Here is a 22,774-nt window from a genome sequence, read left to right as displayed (position 1 = left end):
GTGTCTCTCATGAATAAAGAAATTAAATCTATTTAAAAAAATTTTTTTTGACTAAGCTAAAGGATGCCCGGAGAGCTAGTAAAGTGTAATTTCTGAGCGTGACTCCAGAAGAGATTACCATTTGAATATGTAGACCGAGTGAATGCAGGTGGACCTCATCCAAGGCACTGAGAGCCTGAATGAAGAGAACAAAACAGTGAAGGAAGGGTGAATTGTCTCCCTCTGCTTGAGCTGGAACCCATTGGTGCCCTTGGTTCTCTGACTTTCAAACTCAGACCAGGACTTACACCATCGATCTCCCCAGGAGAAATAATCAGTGTTCTCTACAGAAGCAGAACCAGTAGGACATATAGAGAGATGTTGAAGAGGACATTTATTATAGGAATTGGCTCATGTGCTTATGGAGGCTGTGAGATCCTATCGTCTACCCTCTGTAAACTGAAAAATTAAGTATAGTTCAGCCTGAGTCCGAAGGCTCGAGAATGCAGAGACCCACTAGAGCCAACCAGATGGTCAACTGGAGCCCCAGGGCACATCAGCACCAGCACCCAGCAGGATGTCCCACAGGCCTGCTCATGTACAGGTGCATTGGCCCCTCTTGCCCTACCCCTGAGACACATCCAGCAAAACACTTGTCAGTTGAGCTTGACACTGAGCTGCCGGGGAGGGCTCTGAGGTTTCGCTGGGCCGAGGGCAGGTAACTTCCTTATCACCTGAGCAGTATTCACAGCCCAGTTCCTCCTCACCTGCCTTTGTCCATTTCACACACATCTCAGCGTGGTCTTTGAGAAAAGGGGAAAAGCGTGCCTGGCACTGAATGGTGTTCACTGTGCATGTAAATGAGGTGGGCTCATCTTGGCTTACAAGTGCCAAGCTCTGGGCACCTTTATTTCCTGCTCATGAGGCTTGGATGGTTCTGTGGCACTAGATGCTTAGAAGAGGGGAGCAGAAGGCAGCTGGCCCATGACTCGTGCATGCTCGGCCCAGGTCAGAGTCAGGCTGGGTAGGGGTGAGTCTGGGTATGTCTTGTGGCTGCTTCTTGGAGGAGCTGAGTTCTGTTCCCCAGGGTCCTCACACACTCTCCAAGAGGGTCTCTCATGAGGCTGCAGACAGCACCCTTGCCAAGCAGCCCAGGGCAGTGGCGCACAATGGAGGCCTGTTCCCGTGGAAGCCAGGAATATTCTATGAGAAAAAAGCAAGAGGAAAAAAATGTCTAAATATCTGTTTTTGCTTCCTACATCTCACCCACACAAAACATTAACTTCATACCAAGCTCCCACTGGATCGGTGTCCAGGGACTTCAGGCAGCCCTACAGCAGGTCAGGAAGGAACCAAGGAAAGCTAGCCATTTCTACACTAGCTCTGGCTGCATGTCAGCCCTCTAGCCTTAGCCCCATGCTTCATGCTTTCAGGGCTTTTTGTGGGCTGGTGTTTTGGTTTTTGTTGTTTTTTGGGGTTTTTTGGTTGGTTAGTTTTTGAGTTTTTTTAGTTTTTGATAGAATTATTTGCCACAGTTGTATTCCAAAGGTGCCAAGAGCGGGATTTTTTTTTTCTGATTTGCATTCTTCTCCTATTTTTGGTATTATGTATTTTTTAAGTGCAAAAGCCATTACCTTAACTGGCTACATGAATTGGTAAATTCATGTTTTGACCCTCCCTATCACACCTGCTAGAGATAACCTAAGCCACAGCACAGCTCCTACCGGTTTGGCTGCAGGCAGGGTTATGACCTTCAGGGTGGTGAAGGAATGCAGCTTTTATTGTATGATCACCTTGTTATGAAATAGAACCTTTAAGAAGGAAGGTGGGTGGGGCACCTGAGTGGCTCAGAGGTTAAGCATCTGCCTTTGGCTCAGGTCGTGATCCTAGGGTCCTGGGATCAAGTCCTGCATTGGGCTCCCTGTAGGGAGCCTGCTTCTCCCTCTGCCTGTGTCTCTGCCTCTCTCTGTGTCTCTCATGAGTAAATGAATAAAAAATCCTAAAAAAAAAAAAAATCTTGTCAGCTAACAAGGAGCTTACATTCCATGCACCATTCTGATCACCTAAGAGAAAAGAGGGCAATTTTACTACCTAAAAATCACTTGCCAAAGTCTCAGTGACAATCAGAAGAAAAAAAAAAAAATACAGAAAAACCCTCTGTGCTTAGTCTTATCAGAAGGTAAGAGAGATTTCAAAGCTGCATTAATGAAAACAATTTGATTCTGGCACATAAACAAGCAGACAGATCAATGAGCCAAAATGAAGAGTCCCAAAAGATACTGGAAAACAGAATAATTTAATGTGTAAAAAAGGGCAATCATTAAGGGATAATGGATTATTCTACAAATATTATTGGAAAAGCCGGCCAACCATTAAGGGAAGAATTAAACTGAATCTTCTTTATGTCCTTATACTAAATGCCCTCATATTTCGTGTTTAAAAAAGAGAAAAGTCATGAAAGTACCAGAAAAGAACATGAGATCATTTTTAATGAAATCTTGGAAGAGGAGAAAGTCTTCCTAATTAAGACAAAACTAAGAAGCCACAAATAAAAATACCGATGAGGTTGACTATATAAATATTTAACGTTTCGTCCATACCAAAAATGATGTCAGAATACAAATGAAAAGATGGGGAAAATATTTGGAATACAAGTTATGGATAAAGGACAAATATATAAAGGGCTTACCATGAAAACAGGACTCAGGAACCACAAGCCAAAGGCCAACAACTCAAGTTTTTTAATGAGCAAAACATATAAACAAGAAGTTGACACACACGAAAGGGAAGCTAAATGGCGAATAAACAAATGCAAAGAAAACAAAAAAAGCAAATTCAGATCTATAAAATTTGTTTAAAAAATTTGTGTTGTTACCAATTAGGTTGACAAAGATCAAAACTTTGATAATATGCAGTGTTGCAGAAGATGTGCAGAAGCCAACATTGGCCTCGGCTATGGAAAGAAGTGTAGACAGGTGTGACCTTTTCCAAATATCTGTCCAAGTAAGAATGCACAGACACGGCAGCTGCACTTCCAGGAACTCATCGTGCAGATGTCCTCACGCATGTGAGCAGAGACAGGGCATCTACAGCTTTGTCGGCCCTAGCTAGAACCTGGAGCCCCCCTACACACTCACCGAGAGGTTAAATTGGTTAAATGCTGCTTACATGCATTGTGAGCATTCACACAAAAGTATACTCAGCAGCTGGGTAAACAGATGCAGTGGTTATGTGTTCTAAGAGAAATAACCTCCAAGGTCGCTAACTGGAAAAAACAAGGAGCGGAACAACACGTATGCTGTATGACGTGTCCACGTGTGCATTTGGGTACACACTTGTTTGTTTGTTCAACAAAGCTTTACTGAGCAGCTGCCACATGTGAGCAGCTTTTCTTTTTTTTTTTTTTTAATTTTTTTTTTTTTTTTTTTTTTTTTTATGATAGTCACAGAGAGAGAGAGAGAGAGAGAGAGGGGCAGAGACACAGGCAGAGGGAGAAGCAGGCTCCATGCACCGGGAGCCCGACGTGGGACTCGATCCCGGGTCTCCAGGATCCGCCCTGGGCCAAAGGCAGGCGCCAAACCGCTGCGCCACCCAGGGATCCCCGTGAGCAGCTTTTCTAAGCAGTGAACAAAATAGACGAAATTTTCTCATATCAGCCTTTATGGAGCTCACATCCTTATTATATTCGATTTTAGTTTCTTATATCAATGGGGAGAAGAGTAATTGGAATAGGTCATTGGCCATAAGTCACATGTGGACAACAATGAAAAGATGAGGGGTACAGGGAGGGGTGCCCCTGTCAGTCAAGGTCTCTGAGAAAAGCCAAGGCTTGAGGAAGATGAGGGAGAGGGGCTTCACACCTGGATAGGGAAGAGCAGGCCTGCCAGGAGGAGCAGCAAGGGCAAAGGCCCCAGTGGCAGGATAGAGGAAGAGCCCAGGGCCAGAAAGGCTGAAGCAGTGGGTGCCAAGGAGAGCAGGGGAGAGGTGGTCCAGAGGAGAGAGGGCATCGATGAGCATCGGCTGTTTGAGGGACTCTGGCTTAACACCCAGAGATATGACATGATCTGACCCCAAGTTTTAAGAAAATAGAAAATTTCCAAACAGATGCACACCAAACCTAATGGTGGTCACTTCCAGGGAGGGAAAGAGTGGGAGGCCGGCAGGGAGGTGTGGGAGAGAATTACTTTACATCATATTCTGTGGCCTGTTTTCTTCGTTTTCCTGTGGAAAATGTTTTTTTCCATTAAGAGCCCTTTTGCCTTGTGTAGAACACAAAATGAAAGACCATCCCCCAAAAAGGGACCCCCCCCCCATTCCTGGATGGCTCAATAATCTCCAGGTTGCCTGGGTGACATGTCAGATTAGGTTCCCCTCCAGGGCATTGGGAGTAAGGTCCCAGGTAGAGAGGTGCAGGTGTCTGGGGTGGGACGCCATTGGCATGTACAGGAATTAGAGGGGATGTGAGCTGTCCTTCAATGCACTGCACACAAAGATGGTATAAGTAGAAGGGAACAGAGTGATGCTAAGAGATGAGTTCAGGAAGTTGCACAAAACCCAAGTCCTGCCTCTCCTAGAACCCACACAAAGCCAAGAACGCCCTGGAAGGAGGACATAGATGCAAACATCATCTGCGTAATGTGTGCTGGGCAGCAGGGTGTGGGGGGATGCGTTTTGAAAAAATTTTTAGGAAAACCTATGGTTCATGAATATTTTTAAGGAAAAGATTTATAGAGGGGCGCCTGGGTGGATCTGTTGGTTAAGCATCTGACTCTTGATTTCGGCTCAGGTCATGGTCACAGGGTTCTGAGGTGGAGCCCCATGTCAGCAGGGAGTCTCTTTGAGATTCTCTCTCTCCATCTCCCTCTGCCCCTCCCCCCACTTGCACATTCTCTCTCTCTAAAAATAAGTAAATAAATCTTAAAAAAAATAAAAGAATTGTAGATAGCAGTCCACTTTTGAATATACCCAGGATGCCCTACCCTGTCCTCCACACCCATTCATATCACTCTGTCTCTTCAAGCCTGGTTCTGAAACCCTCACCTCTTTCAGAAAATTCTCTCCAGGGAATTCCACCTACCTTCATCCGTCTACCAGGAGATGCTCAGCACTCAGGCCACCAGGCCCACTTCCCTGGTCTATGGCAGATGTCAGCAGTGGACCTGCAAGCCTTGGGTGTATTGAAATCAAATACTCGACCACATCACTGGGCCTCTCTGACCTTCTGTCTCCTCATCTTCAAAATGATTGCATGAGATTAAAGGATCTTCATAAAATGATCTCGAACAAATCTACTCACTCAATCACTCTGTAGTTCTAAAGCAACTGGTTGTGGGGATAGCCCATGACCCAACCCAGAAAATGAGTTACTGCAAATGGAGCCCAGAAGCTCTGAGCAGGCCCAACTTTGTTGTAATAAGAACACAACCTTTCACATTGATGACTTTGAAGGGAACAGCTCTCCCTTGTATGAAACTTCCTACAAACACTTTAAAAAATTGTTTGTGAGGTCCTCAAAGACAAGCCTTTCATCCTACTTTCCCTCATCTGCTCCATCTTTTAAGACTGAGCATTGAGTTATTGATAAGCCAAGTCAGTGAGAAAGGAAACCCAAACCAGTTTTTGCCTCTGCTTTTAGATTCAGCTGTTGCTCTGCCTCAAGCCCTGCCATGGCTGTCCGTTGTTCTTAGGAGAGAGGTTTGGTTTTGGTTTTGGTTTTTCGAGGTGACCCACCTTTACCCTCTACCTATCCACCCCCTAGCTTCAACTTGGATCATTCAGCCCATCAACCTTCCCAAAGTGAGCATCTCAAAGTGCTTTTCAGACCACCTGCATTGGAATTATCTAAAATTCTTGTTTAAAGTGCAGATCTCTGGGCCCCCATCAGACCTACTAAATCATGTTCTCTCAGTGTGGGCCCCAGGAATCTGCATTTTAGCACATGCATAAGGCAATTTGCAAGAACTCTGAGGTGTGAAAACCACTGCTTCTGCTCAGCCACTTCGACCTTCTTTTAATGTCTCAAGTGAACTAAACTTCTTCCCACTGAATTATCTAGTGGTCTGTAAAAAATTACTCCAAAATTTAACAGCTTGAAGCAATCAATGCTTATTACATCACTGTTTTTGTGGTGAAGAATTTAGGAAGCCAGACACTTCTGGCTTAAGGTCCCTCATGAGATCTCAGAGGTGTTGGCCAGGGCCACAATCCCTTGAGGGGGTTGGAGGATCTGCTTTCGAGCTCTCTCCATGGCTGTTGGCAGAAGGCTTCATGGACTTCTCCATAGGGCTGTTCACATGATGTGTGGCTCACACAGCAAGTGATCCGAGGCAGAGAGTGGGCACCCAAGACTAAAGTCACAGTCTTTTTATAACCTAACCTTACAGGGGACACACCACCACTTCTGCTGTGATGCCACTCATTAGAAGGGGGTCACTAAGTCCAGCCTCACACTCAAAAGGAAGAAAGCAAGCTCTGTGTCTTGAAGGAGGGAGTATCAAAGGATTTGTGGACATATATATTTTTTTAAGATTTGATCTATTTATTTGAGAGAGAGTGAGAGAGCAAGAGAGAGAGAGCAAGGTGAGGAACAAAGGGAGAAGCAGACTCCCCAGGTCCCAGGATCATGACCTGAGCCGAAAGCAGACACTTAACTGACTGAACCACCCAGGTGCCCTTGTGGGCATATTTTTTAAAATACTGCTCTATTTCCACATCTTAGCCAATGCAGTTTTTGGTAAGTGAAATGCCTCCCCATCCCCTACACACACACACACATACACACACACACACACCACACATGCACACTTGCCAGACTAAATCCTACTTGCCCTCAAAGGTCGAGTCAAGATCACTTCCTTTAGGAGCTACCCTATATGGTCACAGAGGGGTGGTACAATCGCACAGCTCCAGGTGGCACCATTCACCCGGTAGTCATTGTAGCCTTGTGTTTATTAAAACAATTTTTCAGCAGATTCCTGAAAATATAAGAGGCCTACATTCTTGGATATCTGTCACAATTTTCAGGGGAGTCTTTGTCTGGCTGTAGGCCAATGAAGAGCCATCTCAGGAATCCCACAACCCCATCTTGCATGGCACACTGTAAGGTCCCAGACTTACAGGAGGGCTCCTATCACATGCATGCCCTTTGGGGGACTACAGCCCAAACTCCACTTGCTGACTGAACTCCAGGCTGTGTAGTGTCTTTCAGGAAGTTGGCAGCACTGATGAGCGTGAGCTCTGGTTCTACAGGGCAGAGTTCCATGGTTATTTTCTGGGCACATGCATCCTCAGGTGGGTGGCTGCCCCATGCACTCACTGGAAGAGCTGTGAACTGCCAGCCCACAGATGATCTAGGGCAGGAACTGTGAATCAGGCTGGGCTGATAGATGCCTGTGTGGAGAGGCCATGCTGTCTGGTGAGGAAAACTGAGGTCTGGGAGTCAGATGCAATTTTTCTGCTTGTGTGACGCCACGACATCTCTTAACCTGGATCTTCCCCATCTCAGGGTAATTGAAGCATTAAGTAAAGTGCGTGATCACACTGAAAATTTAGATGCTTCATACAAACATAAGTCATTGTTACACCGAGCCAAATCTGAGGGCAGGTAGGGAAGAAAGGAAGTCTAGAGCTCCAATATTTTGTGGAAATCAAACAACCAAATCGAATCAGGAAGCACTGATTACCATGGAGTGTCACCCAGCTATTGAGAAGAGTGATTTAGATCTCTACCTGTTGACTTTAAGCACATCCATTATGATGTATTGTTAAGTGACAAAAACCAAGGAAATGTGCTACATGGCTGGCACAGTTGGTAGAGTGTGTGACTCTTGATCTCAGGGTTATAGGTTCAAGTCCCACATTGGGTGTACAGATTACTTAAAATCTTAAAAGAAAATGTATTTTATAAGGTCCTGTCTTTGTAAAAACAATCATCTTAATCATAGGAAACAAACTGAGGGTCACTAGAGGTGAGGAATGTGAGGCGATGGGGTAACTGAGTGATGGACATTAAGGAAGTCATGTGATGTAATGAGCACTGAGAATTAAATAAGGCTGATGAATCAGTGACCTCTACGTCTAAAACCAATAATACTTTATATGTTAATTAATTGAATTTAAATAAAAATGTTAAATAATAAATAAATAAATAAATAAATAAATAAATAAATAAATACATTAATATAGCCATTTCTACCTAACAGGCCAGGATTGTCATGTTATGCTACTCAAGGAGTTTCATTCACATTAGAGTCTATGTGAAACTGTGTCCCTCCCCCCATCATTGTGAAGTGGTGTAGTACTCAGCCTGTGCAACTGTACAAGGACCCCTGAATAAGATGCTGTGCAGGGCCTAGAGGCCATAAAAAGAAGAGTGAAGTAGTTACTACCCCTGTTTTGCTTCACAGTTATCCTGTTGTGAGATCACCTGAGTATCAGGATCTCTGATCATCCTGCTTGAGCATTTTAGAGGCCAGAACTCTCCCAATGACAGGCACATGGGTGTCTCAAGAGCTTATGGCAAAAGCAGCTCAAATATGGGGCTCCCCTACATGATAGCCCACTCACCTCAATTTCCTCAGGAACAGATCCTCAAAAGTGGCTGAGACACTCAAGGACATGGGCATGAGAAGGTGAGGAGAGAGGATCCCTCAGGGAAAGCATCCAGGTTCACTGCAGCAATAATCAGAATAGGAGGGAAATTGGAATCAACCTGCACATCCATCAGGAATGGGTAAAGGAACTCTGGCACCTCAAAGCGATCCAAAAGGATGGAGGCAATTTTGTACCTCAATGGGAAGAGCTGTCAAACGAAAAAGCAAGCTGCAGAATATGGATAGTGAGTGATTCCATTAAAAAAGGCCATATGTATTATGATACGTGTATATTATGTATATACATATACTAAATATATCTGTATCTGCTTTGAAAAAGAGTCTACAAGGTTATATGCCAACTGTAAACAATGATTACGTGCTGAGTAGACATCAAGAGGGAGAGACTTCCACTATTTACTCTAGATGCTCAATAAAAGAAGATCAAAAATGTATTGAAGTCACAAAAGCTGAATCTACGTCAGGGGTTCTTAACATCTTTTATATAAGATACATAGGACCAAAAAAGGAAACTAATTATTTTAAAATGAAATAATCAAAATATTGTTTAAAACAGATGTTTTTGTCCTATGGGTTTTATTCATGCATTACGTAACAAGATGTAGCAGCAAGCCTAATGCCTACCATCACTTCAAAAAAGTAATGAGCAATAAGCATGCACAATACTTCAAGATGTCCACAACCATCATGCGGTGTGAAAATGTCTGTAACTCCTACCAGTGACAAAGTTGTAGGTACTGTGAACACTTCACCCAAGTGCTAAAACTCACTGAGAGGTCGGTGGAAATAAAGATGTAATTTTTTTTGTCATCCAAGTTCATGAACTCCTGAATTCTATTCGTGGGACTCAAATGAAGAACTGTGATTGTTTCTGCCATCTAGAAGTTCAGCCCTTGTCTGGGGGTCAATTCCTCCTTTACTTCTGTGAGAGATCACTTTGGAGAATTTGTTGATTCTGTAGATGTAGGGGATATTGATGTAGGGTGTCCAGCGTCAGTGAAATTCAGATGTCTCTCATGGCCTTTTTTCCCAGCTTTCTTGAGATATAATTGATATATAACATTGTTTAAGTTTAAGGTATATAATGTGTTGATTTGATACATTTATGTATTGCAAAATGATTACTACCATAGCATTAGTTAACACCTCCATTCTGTCACCTAATTACTTATTATTTTAGCAAGAAAATTTTAAATCTTCTTAATAACTTTCAAGTATATAATACAGTATCATTAGTTATAATCACCAGGTTATACATTGATCCCTAGAACTTGTTAACCTTGTAACTGGAAATTTGTATCCTTTGACCAATATCTCCCCACTTCCCACTCCCAGGCCCCTGGAAACCACTCTACATCTGTTTCTCTGAGTTCAGCTTTTTTAGATTCCATGTATAAGTGATATCCTGCCCTATTTGTCTTTCTCTGTCGGATTTATAAAATAGATCTTTTATTGAGGCTGTGCCTTCCTTGGTTTAGATAAGAACTTCTGAATAAGTAAATAAGGGCTGCACTTCCACAAATGTGTTCAGTGGTGATTTGGTGGTGATGGTGGCAAAGATAGGGCTACAGATGAAGATGGTGGTGGTGGTGATGGTGGTGAAGCTGATGGTCATGGTGGTGGCATTAGTGGTGGTGGTGAAGGTGATGGCCATGGGAGTGGAGTTGCTGCTATTGTGTGTGTGTCCAAGAGCTACTCACTTTTGGTCATCAGAAGGTATAACTTCCTCACACTCTGGAAGCAGGACCATAAAGTGGGTGAAACAAAAGCCCTCTGTTCTGCTGAAGTGTTCTGAAGCCCCAAATGCACTATATTGTGATTGTTTTTTCCAGGCCAGGGAAACTAAACCATATCTTATGAATAAGGGGCAGTTGGCATTCCTGGTGGCAATTTTATTTGCAATAAAGAACAGAGGGAGGCTATTTGACAGGGCTATTGACAGGGCTATTGACAAGGAGGACGGAAGTGGCTTTTGGATCTCCAGGAGTAAGGTGCAATTAGGCCTGGATTGTGAGTTAATGAAGATGCACTGAGATCTGTGTTGGAAGTCGAGCTCTTCCTCACTAGGTAACAGAAATCAGATTAAGATTTGTAGGCCTCCCAGAGTAGATGCTTCTGGTATCAATTACTGTGCTTCTGTGATTCCGAGTCTTCAGAGTAGACTCATTGACTGTTACCATCTGGACAGAGCTGTGCTTCAGGAGGCTTCGTGGACACCCAAAGGCTAGGTTGGGAAGAAGCCAGACAGCACTGACCTAGGACCTAGAGGCAATGCTGTATGTAATACAGTATCATTAGTTATAATCACCAGGGTGATTATAGGTACAGACTGACCAGTGGCCACAACGAAGGTTTTCTGGAATATACAAGCATTCCTCAGAGCTACCCCCACAAGGTACCTGGGGACTTCCTGTTGTCTTTGGGTTAGAGGCTCAGACTCTTGGTATCTGAACATTAAGGGGACATGCATCTCCTAAAGTTTGTGAGTTCAAAGTCACCTTGATCACTTATATTTCAGGGAGGCCGAGTCACTTAAAACCAACATCATTTAACTTTGAAATGACAATAATTAATTAATTAATTAATTAAGATCGAATGGAAGGGAAGAGAGTGGAGGGAGGAAGCAGATGGTGCAAGGGCAATGTCAAGAAGGGGGAGCCATGAAACAGCGCACTGCTTTCTCCCTGGGTGGAAATGCACCCCTTGCCCCAAGTCAACAGAGGGGCCTACAGAAACCTGGAAAAGGTGGTAGGAAGCAGGGTTGTCTGTCGTAGAGAAGTGGAAAGGTAGAGCTGATGATCCTTTTGCTCTGGAGACTCGGGTAAGTCCCATTCAGGTCCAAAGGGCCAGGGGCCAGTGCTGGATGCCTGGGCCTGGCTCCTTGCCCAGGGTCCAGTAGGGACAGTAAGGAGCCCTGAGGTCTCCTTTGAACCTGCCCAGGACAGAAAGGCAAGCAAGGAGTGAGTGTCCTGGAACAAGCAGTGTGCAAATGTGAGCACTGTCTCTGTGTTGCTGCGAGGGGTTGAGAGGGAGAGCCCCAACCCCAAAGCATGCCCGAGCTGGATGATGACTCCATGGTGCAACAGAAACAAACATGAGAATTGGGGCCAAGCGTAAACTGGAGGCAGCTTTGCAGTTTGAGAAACTCACCAGGCCACTAAAAAAATTCAACGTGGCCAAAAAATTTGCCATGACCTCACTTTTTTTTTTTTTATGAGCAGCTGTCCTGATACTAATCTTGCCTCTTTCCGTAATCCCTTTTTCATGAGATTGGAGGGAATAGATCAGGAGCCTAAAGCAAATATGCTGTCACAGAACCCCGGGGCTTCTGTGTAACGTGCACCAAGATTGCGATTGTCCGCCGTCTCCACTCCCAGAGGTAAGCCTGAGCATGCCACCTTCACGGCTGGGGCCCCCAGCACAAGCGAGCACTCCGTTCCCATTGGCATGGCTGCAAATGTGGGAAGGGGGAGGAGGAATCAGGTCTGGGAAATTGCATCCCTTCTGACAAAGGTGAGAGAGAAAATAATGTCAATTTAGAACCATCATAGACACATGGGTTGGTCGTTAAACAGAGGAACCAGATGTTCAGTTTTCAGAGCCTGCTTCTTGGGCCCCCGAGATCCTACAAGGAAGGACATGTCAGGGGTACATGCTATATTTTTTTACCTGAATCGTTGTATCAGGTCTAAAAGGAACTTTATAGCAAAGCTGCCAACTCAATGCAAACTTTTCTGGTCAAGTGGTTTTTCCAGCTTCTGGACATTAGGAAAGAAACCATCTCTCCCCAGGGCATTTTGTTTGGGGTGTTAGGACTTGCCGTTGTAAAACTACTTCTGCTCAAGAAGTAGTTGAGCACCTACTATGTGCCAGGCTCTGGCAGCGTGGCAGTGGGACTGACCTTACCCAGATCCCATGGCACTCAGCCTCTCCACCCAAGCTCTGCTGGTCCAGCGGCACACAGAGGATGGGCTCGGAGTATGCATGCCTGGTAAGGAGGGGGCTCCAATAAAGCTGCTTCACAGAAGAGGGTGTCATAGCTGAACCTGCCGGTCAGAGTACACCATCAGGACTGCCTGCCTTGGTGAAACTCGGGTAGAGGAAACGATGTGGGAACAGGGGAGCAGCCTAGCTTGGGAATGAGAGCCCGGGTTCCCATCCCAAAGGAGTTCACTGACCCCAGTGTTAGCTAGCCAGCTAGGCCAGCAAGGATACAATCCTAAGGACAGTAAAATGCACAAGGACAATCTATAACACACAAAAGTGTGTGCAGAGGGCCTGGCACACTCAGGTGAGCTTCTTTCCAGCTATCTCTTTCTCTGGTACTAATTTCACTCTCCACAGGAGTCTTCCCGACTGGCAGGCACACAGAAATGATTGTAACGCGGCGGTTTGCCTGAAATGTGGTGTCTTTGCACATCTTTGTCTTGCACATTATTTATGGACCCCAAATAATGCAATGTTTTGGGGGCTGAGCAACTGAGTCTAGACAGGAAATGAGTTGATTCCATGAGACTTGCAAGGCCCCCAGCAAGATGTGCTTTCTAGAAGGGCATTGGGTGGGCTGGGGATTTTCATTTGCCCTGGAATATAAAGCGTGAGAGAAGAGATGGGGCTCTCGACACCAGGTCCAATATCTTTTTCATGACACTGTTTATTCTTCCCTGTACCGTATAGAAACCAGGTCGTGGTTGGGATCAAAGCACAGAATATGGGGGTGGGCAGCAGGTTCCACCTAAAATTGAGGTGTTTCTGTACTCTACTGGCCCTGACTGCACCCCACCCCCAAAGCCCCAGAGAAATCTCTCATGCTGTAGTGTAACCTCAGTAGCTGGCTGTAGCTCTGGGTCCCGCCCGGGTAAGAGCTTGGGATGGAGGAGGGGGTGGTGAGGAAGAGGGAGGAAGAGGAAGTATTTCCTGATTACTTGACAAACATAAACCCAGGCCTGAGCTTCAGTCCAGGCTCTGACGACAGGGGATCACCATCTCAGGTCCCTGTTTACTCCCTCCCCTCAACCCTCTCCACCCTCACTACTCTCTCATTCTGTCCTCTCTTATCTGGCACTGATAAAGTGCGGGCTCTGAAAATGTACGGTCACTCGAGAAGGGTGGGGATACCAAAAAGCTTCTAGGAATGAATGACTCAGCCCAGGCTGAAAAGAGCCACATTGTCTAGATGTGTCCATTTGCTCGCACACATCTCACAAAGAAAGCACTTTTATGATCTTTTTACCACCTCTGTTGACCCATGGAGCGAGGCTGCGGGCCTGGGATTCCTGCTGCTTCTGGTTTTCTGTCTCCACACACACATGGTTGGGATTCCTGAGCTGTATCCCTTGTTCTTTGGAACTTCTCAGCCTCCTCCGAGGACCCTTATCAAAGCCCGAGGGTCAAAATCCCTACCTTCGGGGACCTGTATTTTGTTCTCCCTGTCCTAACAAAAATGACTAAGGGGACCACAGCGACGCCTTCATGCCTCCTACATGAAGACCTTGGGTCAAGAAAAGGAAGAAGATTAGCTGCTCATGCTGTGCTGGTCACACATGATGTTTATTAAAGTCCACCACTCTTGAAGGCCCCTCTGTCTTGGTCCCACGAGGCCTCCCATGCCAGTCAGAGAACTCCCAGGCCACCCCCAACTATCTGGCTTGCACACACCTCAGGTTTGCAGTTACCTGCTGGAGGGCTTTCTGGCAGCATCTTATTGGTTTAGCAGCTTAATCTTCAAGACGTGGTCCTGGGCCACGGCTGAGACATCGCAGAATGCGGGACTATCTGATGTCTTTACAGACCCACCAGAGTGAAAATGACCAGCGGTCGAGGTCAAGCATTACTGTTTAAACACCAACGGTGGAATTTGCAAATGGGTAAATACCATATTGTGCGCAGGAGCCAAAGAATTTGTTCAAAAACAGCTACTCGGTATGTGTCGGAATGAGGCCTTGGTTACAGAGCAACGCAGAAGGGCCAGCAAAATACAGATTCTGGTGTTTCATAAACCTACTACAGCAGACAGACTAAGTGAAGCAACTCTCCTGCCAAACAGAAAATTCCAGATGCCAAGGAGAGAAATTAGAAGAGGCTGTGGAACATCAGAGAAAACTAGTCCCCTCTTAGAGATGGAAGTTCAACATGTTCAGAGGACCCGGGGATAGCCCAGACCGCTCCAGCTGGGACTGGCCAAGGATGAGGTTACATTAGGAAGAATCCCTATTCCATTCCATGCCCCTACCTGCTTGGGTCAGAGTTCAGCCCCCAGAAGGGCTATGTGCCTGTTCTGGGAGCCTCGGGGATCTCTCTCAGGTTCTTATGAACAAAGCTGGTGCCACCAAGCCTCCACTGGCCTCTGCCAGACCCAGGACAGTGAGTGGGACCCTGCATGCTGCTGTGTTGTGAAATCTAGAAGCTCTCCTCCCCCTTTCTGTACATACTCCAGGGCTTTCTAGGGTTTTAGGAAAAGAGCCTTTTAGGAGTTTGACTCACTGGTCCCCACCTCCATCGCGCTCAGGGAGGTCTGGAGCAGAAGATAAATGTAAGCACCATGGATTACTGAGGATCATCCTCCCTCCCCCAATGACTGAGGCTTCAATACTGGGTCCAGCTGGTCTTGTTCAACTGCTTTTTCCCTGCAGCCCCCTCGGTGCTCATGCAAAGGTTAGTCATGGCTGGCCAGATCCCCATAGTGGCTGGGCTGTGAACCCCAGCTTGGGCTCAAGCAGTGCCCCCTAATTCAAAAAAGAGTTAAACTTTTTCTTTCTTAAAACTATCTTAGGAGGCAGCATGTCTGGACTATAGTCCCAGATACAAGCAACCTTCATCACAACATAAGGTGTTAATAACGTCCTTCCACTCATGCTCGTGTTGTTATAATAGGCTGAGAATTAACTTAATCTAAACAATGTTACCTATAAAGCAATCACTTTAGAGAGTATACAGATTCTTTTGTAAAAACTATTAAACACCTAGAAAACTCAAAAAAAAAAAAAAAAAAAAAAAAAACCCGACCAGAACTACTCCACCCTCAGAAGGGTTGGAAGAAATAATCCCAAATCTCTATAAATTCTAACACGCAATGTTAGACATTTGGTGGGACTAGCTTTGTTCATGAGAACCTCAGAGACATCGCTGGTGCTCCCAGAATAGACAAATCCATTCCCAAATCTACTCCATGGCTATAAACTTCCATAAAAGGCTAGAAGAGATAAAAATTCTTGTTGGAGGAATTTCTCACCTGCCTCTGTGTCTATAAATGATCCACGGATGCAAAATGCAGTCACTCAGATTCACTGGAGGCCACCTATATTTTTGCAAGAATTCATTCTGGCCAAAAGCTGACAATCCAGGAATAGGTCCGGAGCTCCTAATTTATGTGGCTGGCCCAACACTACTCACAGCACCAAACGTGAGTGCCAAAGTTTCTGCAAGACTCCCATATGGTGACAATACACGTGGAGGGCAGATCTGACTTCTTCCAATGGCATCTATATCAACTTGCCCACCACATCCTCTACACCTCCATGAGGGGAAGCACAATGGCTCTTAACCGCTTCATGAATGGAAACACAGAAATTCAGGTGAGGTCAAAGAAAAGAAAAGCTGCCAACGAAGCCTTGCATTGCTCTCTAGATAAACCCCAATTGTGAGATCAGCTAGGTCTCCCTATCATAACCAGAATCCCTTTGCCTCTAAAGACAAAGTCTGTCCGCCCTGAGACTAAGTTTAACATCGCTTGCTTTGGGGCCAATTGGGAACTGCCCAGAGCACGACCAATGCTAAGTGTGGTCTGACAAATAACAGCTGGGGTCTAGCCAGCAACTTCTCCCCTGCCAACTCTACTCCACAAGGCAAGTCTTTAACTAGTACAGGGGAGAAAATCCTCTACTTCTCAGCCAGGGGACACTCACACCCTCACTGCTACTTTGTAAACCTACCAAGGAAAAAAACATCTCAATACCAAGCTCAGGTGCCAGGTGGAGCAAGGTGGAATCACCCAGCACACCACCATGCTAGAGTTCTGAAGCTGATGCTCTCTTGGCTTCAAGTGTATCCTTTTATCCTATGCTGAGATGCTGGGATTTGGGATTCCCCAAACCACATTCCTGCTTTCGTCTCTGATAGGCTCTGCCCGTCGTGGGTCCAGGGTGGGGGAACCTGTGAGACTGGAAGAGGAGGAAGGAATTCTCTCCTAGTTTGCTTCCTGTTTACCTCTGTGGGCTTCCTGTCCCTGTCTGTCTCCACTGGCAACGCTTCTTGTTCACTTGGGCAGTGTCAGTTTCTTCCAGAAGCATTGGAGTCCACTTTTTGGTTTTCTTAACAATCACAGAACCAACCTAAGCCAAACAGCTTCCCCTCCTCAGAGACTAAGGTACCAACCCCTCTGGAACTTTCTTCCAAGCTCAGCGACACCAGTACCAGTTGAGAAGCATCCCTGTCTCCTCCGCTTCAGAAATCTGAGATTCAGCCCACATGCCCCTTCTCCAAATGCCTAACTTTTCATGAGTTCAATATGTTCCCTTTGTTCCCCCAGCCTCAGGAAACCTGCCTCCTGCAGGTGGCTACTTCCACAAATACCCTTGTGTTCTCTTCCCGCCTTTTCCGTTACCTGGTTAGTAATTCTTTACATCAGATTATCTCTGGCATTATAACTGGTGTGATTTCTGTGCCCTGCCTGGACTGGGACTAATTCACCTTCAGGTTCCAGGCATCTATGGCAGGAAGTAGAGCGTGGGGCTTCCCAGCCCCATCTGACTGTGATGCTCGAGGGCACGTGCCCGCCCGCCCACCCACCCACGACCCACATTCAGATCTGGTTTATCTCAGCCAACTTGTGCACAAGCAGAGATAAGTTCACATTTAAAGGACATAGTGAAATTTGTGGCAAATGGAGCTTAATTGCTGTACAATCTTGGGGGGATGACAGCAGGGACTCCCTGCTAGATATTTGAATGTTTTTCCTTGCTGGCTAGAAGGGAGCTGTACGGAAGCATCCTCATCATAGGTTTTCGAGGGAAGATGATCTTGTTATAGTTTGCAGTGGGATTTTCTCTGGAATCCGTATGAAGGCACACTGGCTCCGGGATAACAGTAGGACCCACAGTCGGTACAGAGTACGAGCTCCACATCGATAACATGGCCTCTGACCTCGTGTCCTTCAACACCATATTTCCAGAGGACTTAGATGACTTTCTCCTTTTCAGGTGTGTGATGCTGGAAGGCTTGCTCTGCCGGGATGTCCGTTGGCTTTCCTCAAGTGCTTGCTTGCATTCCAGGTCTCTAGCTTTGCTTTTCTCAATGAGTCTTTTCACCATTGGAGACATATATGTGACATAGGCTGGCCAAGGGCTGTGTTTTTCAAGCATATTCAGGGGAAGCCCAATGTTTTCTGTGAGTTCTACCAGAAAATAGAAATATACATGATTTAGAGGCACTTGCATACAATCATTCAGTTCTTCAAAGAACCACATTTTGAATTTTCCCCCTCTCGCATAATTGGCCTTATACCCCGTGTTTTCAGTGGGGGAAAAATTGAATCCAAAGACGGGAGACAGGGACACCTGGGTGACTCAGTGGTTGAGCATCTGCCTTTGGCTCAGGACATGATCCTGGAGTCCCAGGATCGAATCCCACATCGGACTCCCTCTGCCTGTTTCTCTGCCTCTGAAACTGTGTGATTCTCATGAATAAATAAGTAAAATCTTAAAAAAAAAAAAAAAAGATGGAAGACAGAATGACATTTCATGGTATGCATCAATTAAAGAACAGCATGGCAGTAAAGGGTGGGGAACTTGGGAGTCCAGCAGGCTTGGCTTCAGATCTTTGTATAACATCAAATTATTTAGATTCTGAACTTCTTTTTTTTTTTCAGCAACAAAATGGTTACCATGAGGCAATGGTAAGGATTAAATAAAGCTTGGAGCAGTTCAGCTTAGGGCCTGAAAGCTTGGGCTTTGCAATTAGACTGGTTGAGTCCAAATTCTTTCTATATTTGCATAATAACTGTGAATCTGGAGAAGCCCCTTAGCCTTTCTAAACCTTAGTCGCCTTGTGTGTAAAATCATGGTGAGAATAAGATCAACTTCATAGAGCCTTTGTGGGGTAAAGGAAATAAGTTATGTGAAGCTGTTAGCACAGTACCTGGCATGTAATAGTCAGTAAATGGTAACTATGAACATTTTGGCCATGTCTCCTTGCCTGGATTGTTTCATTTAATCCCTGTTATACCTTTCAATGGGTGTTATCCTCCAGTTAGCCGAGGATGAGACCAAGGCTGACTAGCTTGCATAACTAGCAAACAGTGGATTTGAACTCAAATCTAACAGGCTCAGAAATCCTTAGCTTTTCACTATAGTGCTGGCCAGAAGTTTTTGGGTATTTGGGTTAAGGAGGCTTTACTAGAAAATTCTATTCATGAGTTTGCCAAGCAGCCTGTTCCTTTATAGATACCAAATCATGGGCAGGTCAGTCCCTCCCTCTTCCTTTTGCAACTTCACTCCATCAAGCAGAAATGCCTCATGATGTCTCTCCCACTGGTGCTACATTCCCTGTTTTCTCAAATGGTGCATACTTTGATCATTTTAATAGGGGGTTGAGAGACAAGAAAGTTAAAAGGTTGCTCTTGCCATCTCCAACCTAAATTCAGTGAAAAACACCATCACTTGGGATAATCAGAGAAAATGCAGATCATATAGTTATTCCCAGGCTGCCTCATTGACATTCAGGAGCTGAAACTCATCTAGGGACAGATCTGTCAGTAGAGAACGTGTTGTGAAGGGCTTCATCTCCCTGCAAGAGTTGTGTATCGTTCTGCCTGAGGAAGGCAAGATGTGTGACATCACCTCTCCCTAAAAAAAATGCATTAAAGCTTCCAAGTGCAGACCCAATGGTTCATTTTTGTCTCCTCAAAGTAAATGCAAAATGCAAAGATCTGGGGGCACTGGGCTGGCTTGGTCAGTAGAGCACACAACTACTGGTCTCAGGGTTGTGAGTTCGAGCCCCACGTTCGGTATAGAGATTACTTAAAGTCTTTTTTAAAAAAATGCAAAGATCTTGCAGGTTAAGGCATTTGCTTGTATAGGGCGAAACTATACTCAACTGGAGCAAAATAGGGGAGCAGCCCTCCTTCCTCTCCAGGGCATGCTACATACTCTACCTGTGTAACAAGAGTGGCCACCTCAAGCCCTACCTCTATGTCTTCCCACCCCAGATCTTTAGCTTTAGCTCTCAGCTAGCAGCAGGAGCTCCCACTGCTAAGGCCCCAATCCCTACCTTCCTCTGTCTTCATCTTTCTTGCATCAATCACCTCCATCACTAAAGAGTTCTTCATACCGAAGGTCCAAATACCTTGGGGAAAATACACTTGTTAGCCAGGGCTACCACAGAGTGACCTGAGAGAAGAGGATGCACCATCCATGGAACTGGGGAGATGCAAGGTGGGCTCAGCACAAGAGGTCACAGTAAATGTCATCTACTCTGCCAGGGTCCAACCATGGTCATGGACTGGGCCAAGTTTCTATATCCTGGCTACACTTCTCCACTGCCACTGGGGAGAGGAGGAGTGGCAGCAATGGGCAGCTGTCAAGAGTCAATGCACAGGCCCCAAGAACAGGATAAAATAGAAAACTCTCAGTGCTTTACATGGCCATGTGTGTAGACAGTTTAATGGGAACTGTGTTCCAATGGTTCTGAGACTGGCAGGTGCATCAGCCCAGAGGACTTGTTAAAACACAGAGTGCTGAGCCCTGCCTCTAGAGTTCCTGATTCAACAATCCATGTTCAATCAGAGGTGGGGAGGGAAATGCTGACAATGTGTAAGTTTTTATAATTAACTCCTACTGACAAGAAACAGGTCCTAGAGACCTCTGTAATTCCTTTCCAGTTCTAAGACTGGAAAATGCGCATCTGAGAGTTTTTAGCCAAGAACTCATCATTTTGTGTGTTCGGAACGGGCTATTTCTGTGGCCCTGGAACATTTGAAATGTCATGGAGCATTTCTACCACCCCCTGCCAATGTCCAGTGAAAAAAGTCTCAGATGGTTTTTAACAAGTTCCCAGGTGATGCTGGGGCTGAGTCAGGAGACCACACCATGAGAACCACCAGTCGCAAGCAGGGCTTCTCAAACTTGAGTGAACACTACCATTGCCTGGGGAGCTTGTAAAAGCACAGACACTCGGTGACCCACCCTCCTGCGATTCTGATTCAGTAGATCTGCTTTGGGGACCAAAGAATTTGCACTTTCAGGAAGCTCCCAGGAGAGGCTGCTGGTCTGGGGACCACACACTGAGTAGTGCTGGTTTAGACTGAATAATGACTCTACATGTTTCTTTCTGCTGCAACATCTGCAAGGGTTGACTTGTTCAGATGTGAAACACTCCCCTGAGATAAGCAAATTCCCAGGTTTTCCATCTCCTTTTTTACCTCCTAACCCAGGAACCATTGTGGTATGCAAATATGTTACTGACAAGGTCAACCTTAAATCCTACTATGTTTCTAAATTAAGTTATCACCAGTGTCAGCATTTTATTATAACACACCTAACAAAGGATAGCACCCTAGACATTTATTCATACTCTTTAAAAAAAAAATTCTACTTTTTGTCAAGCCTATTTAGATCCAGGCCTTATGGAGTCCCTACTGTTCCATCTGAGAGGTAAGCTTTCACAACACATTTTTAGGAGAATTCACAGTATCATTTTTCTGAAGTTAGAGAAGAAATGATGTTCACATAGACCTCTAACCTATAGCTTCAGGTAATAATAAACAACAAAAAAAGAAAGTTCCTTTTCTCCTTCTGAGACCCACCATAGATCTCAGAATTACAAGCCACCCATCCCAAGTCTCCAGTAATGTAGAGGATGTCATCCCATGCCGGTTCACCTCCAATGGAAGAGATTCTTGGCTTATCCCCCATATCTGTAGAACTGTTAAAAATGTGTTTGTACCTCTCTCCATATGTACAATAGGATTAATCCATTCATGCTGGATGATGGGATAATGTTTTGAATTCATGATATTTGGGTAATTTTGGATAATGCCATTCATTCTTGCTTCTAAGTTTCTAGTTAATAAAGCTTGAAGCCTCAAAGAGGCTCAGGTCTTAGCAAATTATTTGTTTCAGTGCCAGCGTGCATTTGTGTAGCCCAACATTTCCATATCTCACCATATCTCACTGGACCCCACAGCCTTCTATGGATGATCAACAATTCTATGGAATGGCAAGTTTTTGCCATACCTGCTGATGCAGGAACCAGGGAACTACAAACCCAAGGCAGGGAATGTTTGAGACCGCCTCAGAACTCATGGGGAGGACTTGTTTGTTTGAAAATAAAGGAGACAAATAGTTGACATTAAGTCTGAAGACAAGCTGTGGGCTTTTATAATTTCCTTCAACTCTGGCACAAAGGTTCCATTTTGTCTCCCTATAAATGAAATGCAGAGCAGCAGTCTACAGACAGAAACAGCATTGATGGGAGGGGCTGGAGGCATAAGATTGAAGTGGGTTTCTTGTTTCTCCTACAGGCACAAAGGCCTATGTTCAATACACTGGATTTTCAAGCCCAGCTCCTCCCACCAATCTCTTGTCCCACCATTTCCAGAATCTCATCTGATATGCTGGCCTTGGCCTAAATAAAATCAAAGGAATGACACGTACCTGGAATCTGACACAAATTTGTGACGTTGATCATGTTCCCTAACCTCTTAGGACCTCCATTATCTCACTTGGGAGATGAAGATGAATCTTTGCCCTGTTTCTCTCACAGAGGTATGGCCGTTAGAATAAACTGTCCAGAAATGAAAGTGCTTCTAAACTGGCAGTCCTCCAACTTTGCTGCACATTGGAATTACCAGGGATCTTTTAAAAATTCATATGCTGGCTCCACCTGCAGCACTGTGATTTACTTGGAATGGGATGGAATACAGCCATCAGAATCAAAAAGCTTGGTTCTAATGTGCAGCAAGTTTTGGGAACCACTGTTCTAGGAACCCAATCAAAAATCACGGAAGATTTACAGAGTGTTCACTACTTAGAAATAAGAAATAGGTTTGGGGGATCATTCAGGCCTTCTGCAGTTTCAAGACGTACTTTCATTGAAGGATTCTTGAATAGATATGTATAAATATATTCATAGTACTGAATGCCAGTGGCCTTTAAACATTTAAAAGGACTATAGTACATTTCCACTAC

The 22,774-nt window shown here is 45.1% G+C and overlaps 1 protein-coding gene and 1 long non-coding RNA gene across 3 annotated transcripts in view; both read right to left on the bottom strand.

The window, feature by feature from the left end:
* Positions 1–377: 377 nt before the first annotated feature.
* Positions 378–11,530, bottom strand: LOC140624926 (uncharacterized). The gene is made up of 3 exons (XR_012024357.1): positions 9,362–11,530; positions 8,545–8,779; positions 378–1,182 (listed from the first exon to the last, which is right to left on the bottom strand). It is a non-coding gene; the product is annotated as an uncharacterized lncRNA (long non-coding RNA).
* A 5,932-nt stretch (positions 11,531–17,462) lies between these two features.
* The window catches only part of CDRT4 (CMT1A duplicated region transcript 4), a 31,903-nt gene continuing 26,591 nt past the window's right edge, over positions 17,463–22,774 (bottom strand). For both annotated transcript variants that reach the window (XM_072821057.1, XM_072821056.1), the window contains 2 exons: positions 19,857–19,931; positions 17,463–17,982 (listed from right to left, as the gene is read on the bottom strand). In XM_072821057.1, coding sequence (XP_072677158.1) covers positions 17,525–17,982; positions 19,857–19,931 — 533 coding nt within the window. In that variant the 3' untranslated portion in view covers positions 17,463–17,524. The remainder of the gene's footprint in view (positions 17,983–19,856; positions 19,932–22,774) is intronic.

Source organism: Canis lupus, chromosome 3 (genome assembly GCF_048164855.1).
Source record: "Canis lupus baileyi chromosome 3, mCanLup2.hap1, whole genome shotgun sequence".
In the NCBI taxonomy this organism is placed as follows: Eukaryota; Metazoa; Chordata; class Mammalia; order Carnivora; family Canidae; genus Canis; species Canis lupus.
Note: the sequence above shows the minus strand (reverse complement) of the source record. Positions and strands in the feature narration are given on the sequence as shown.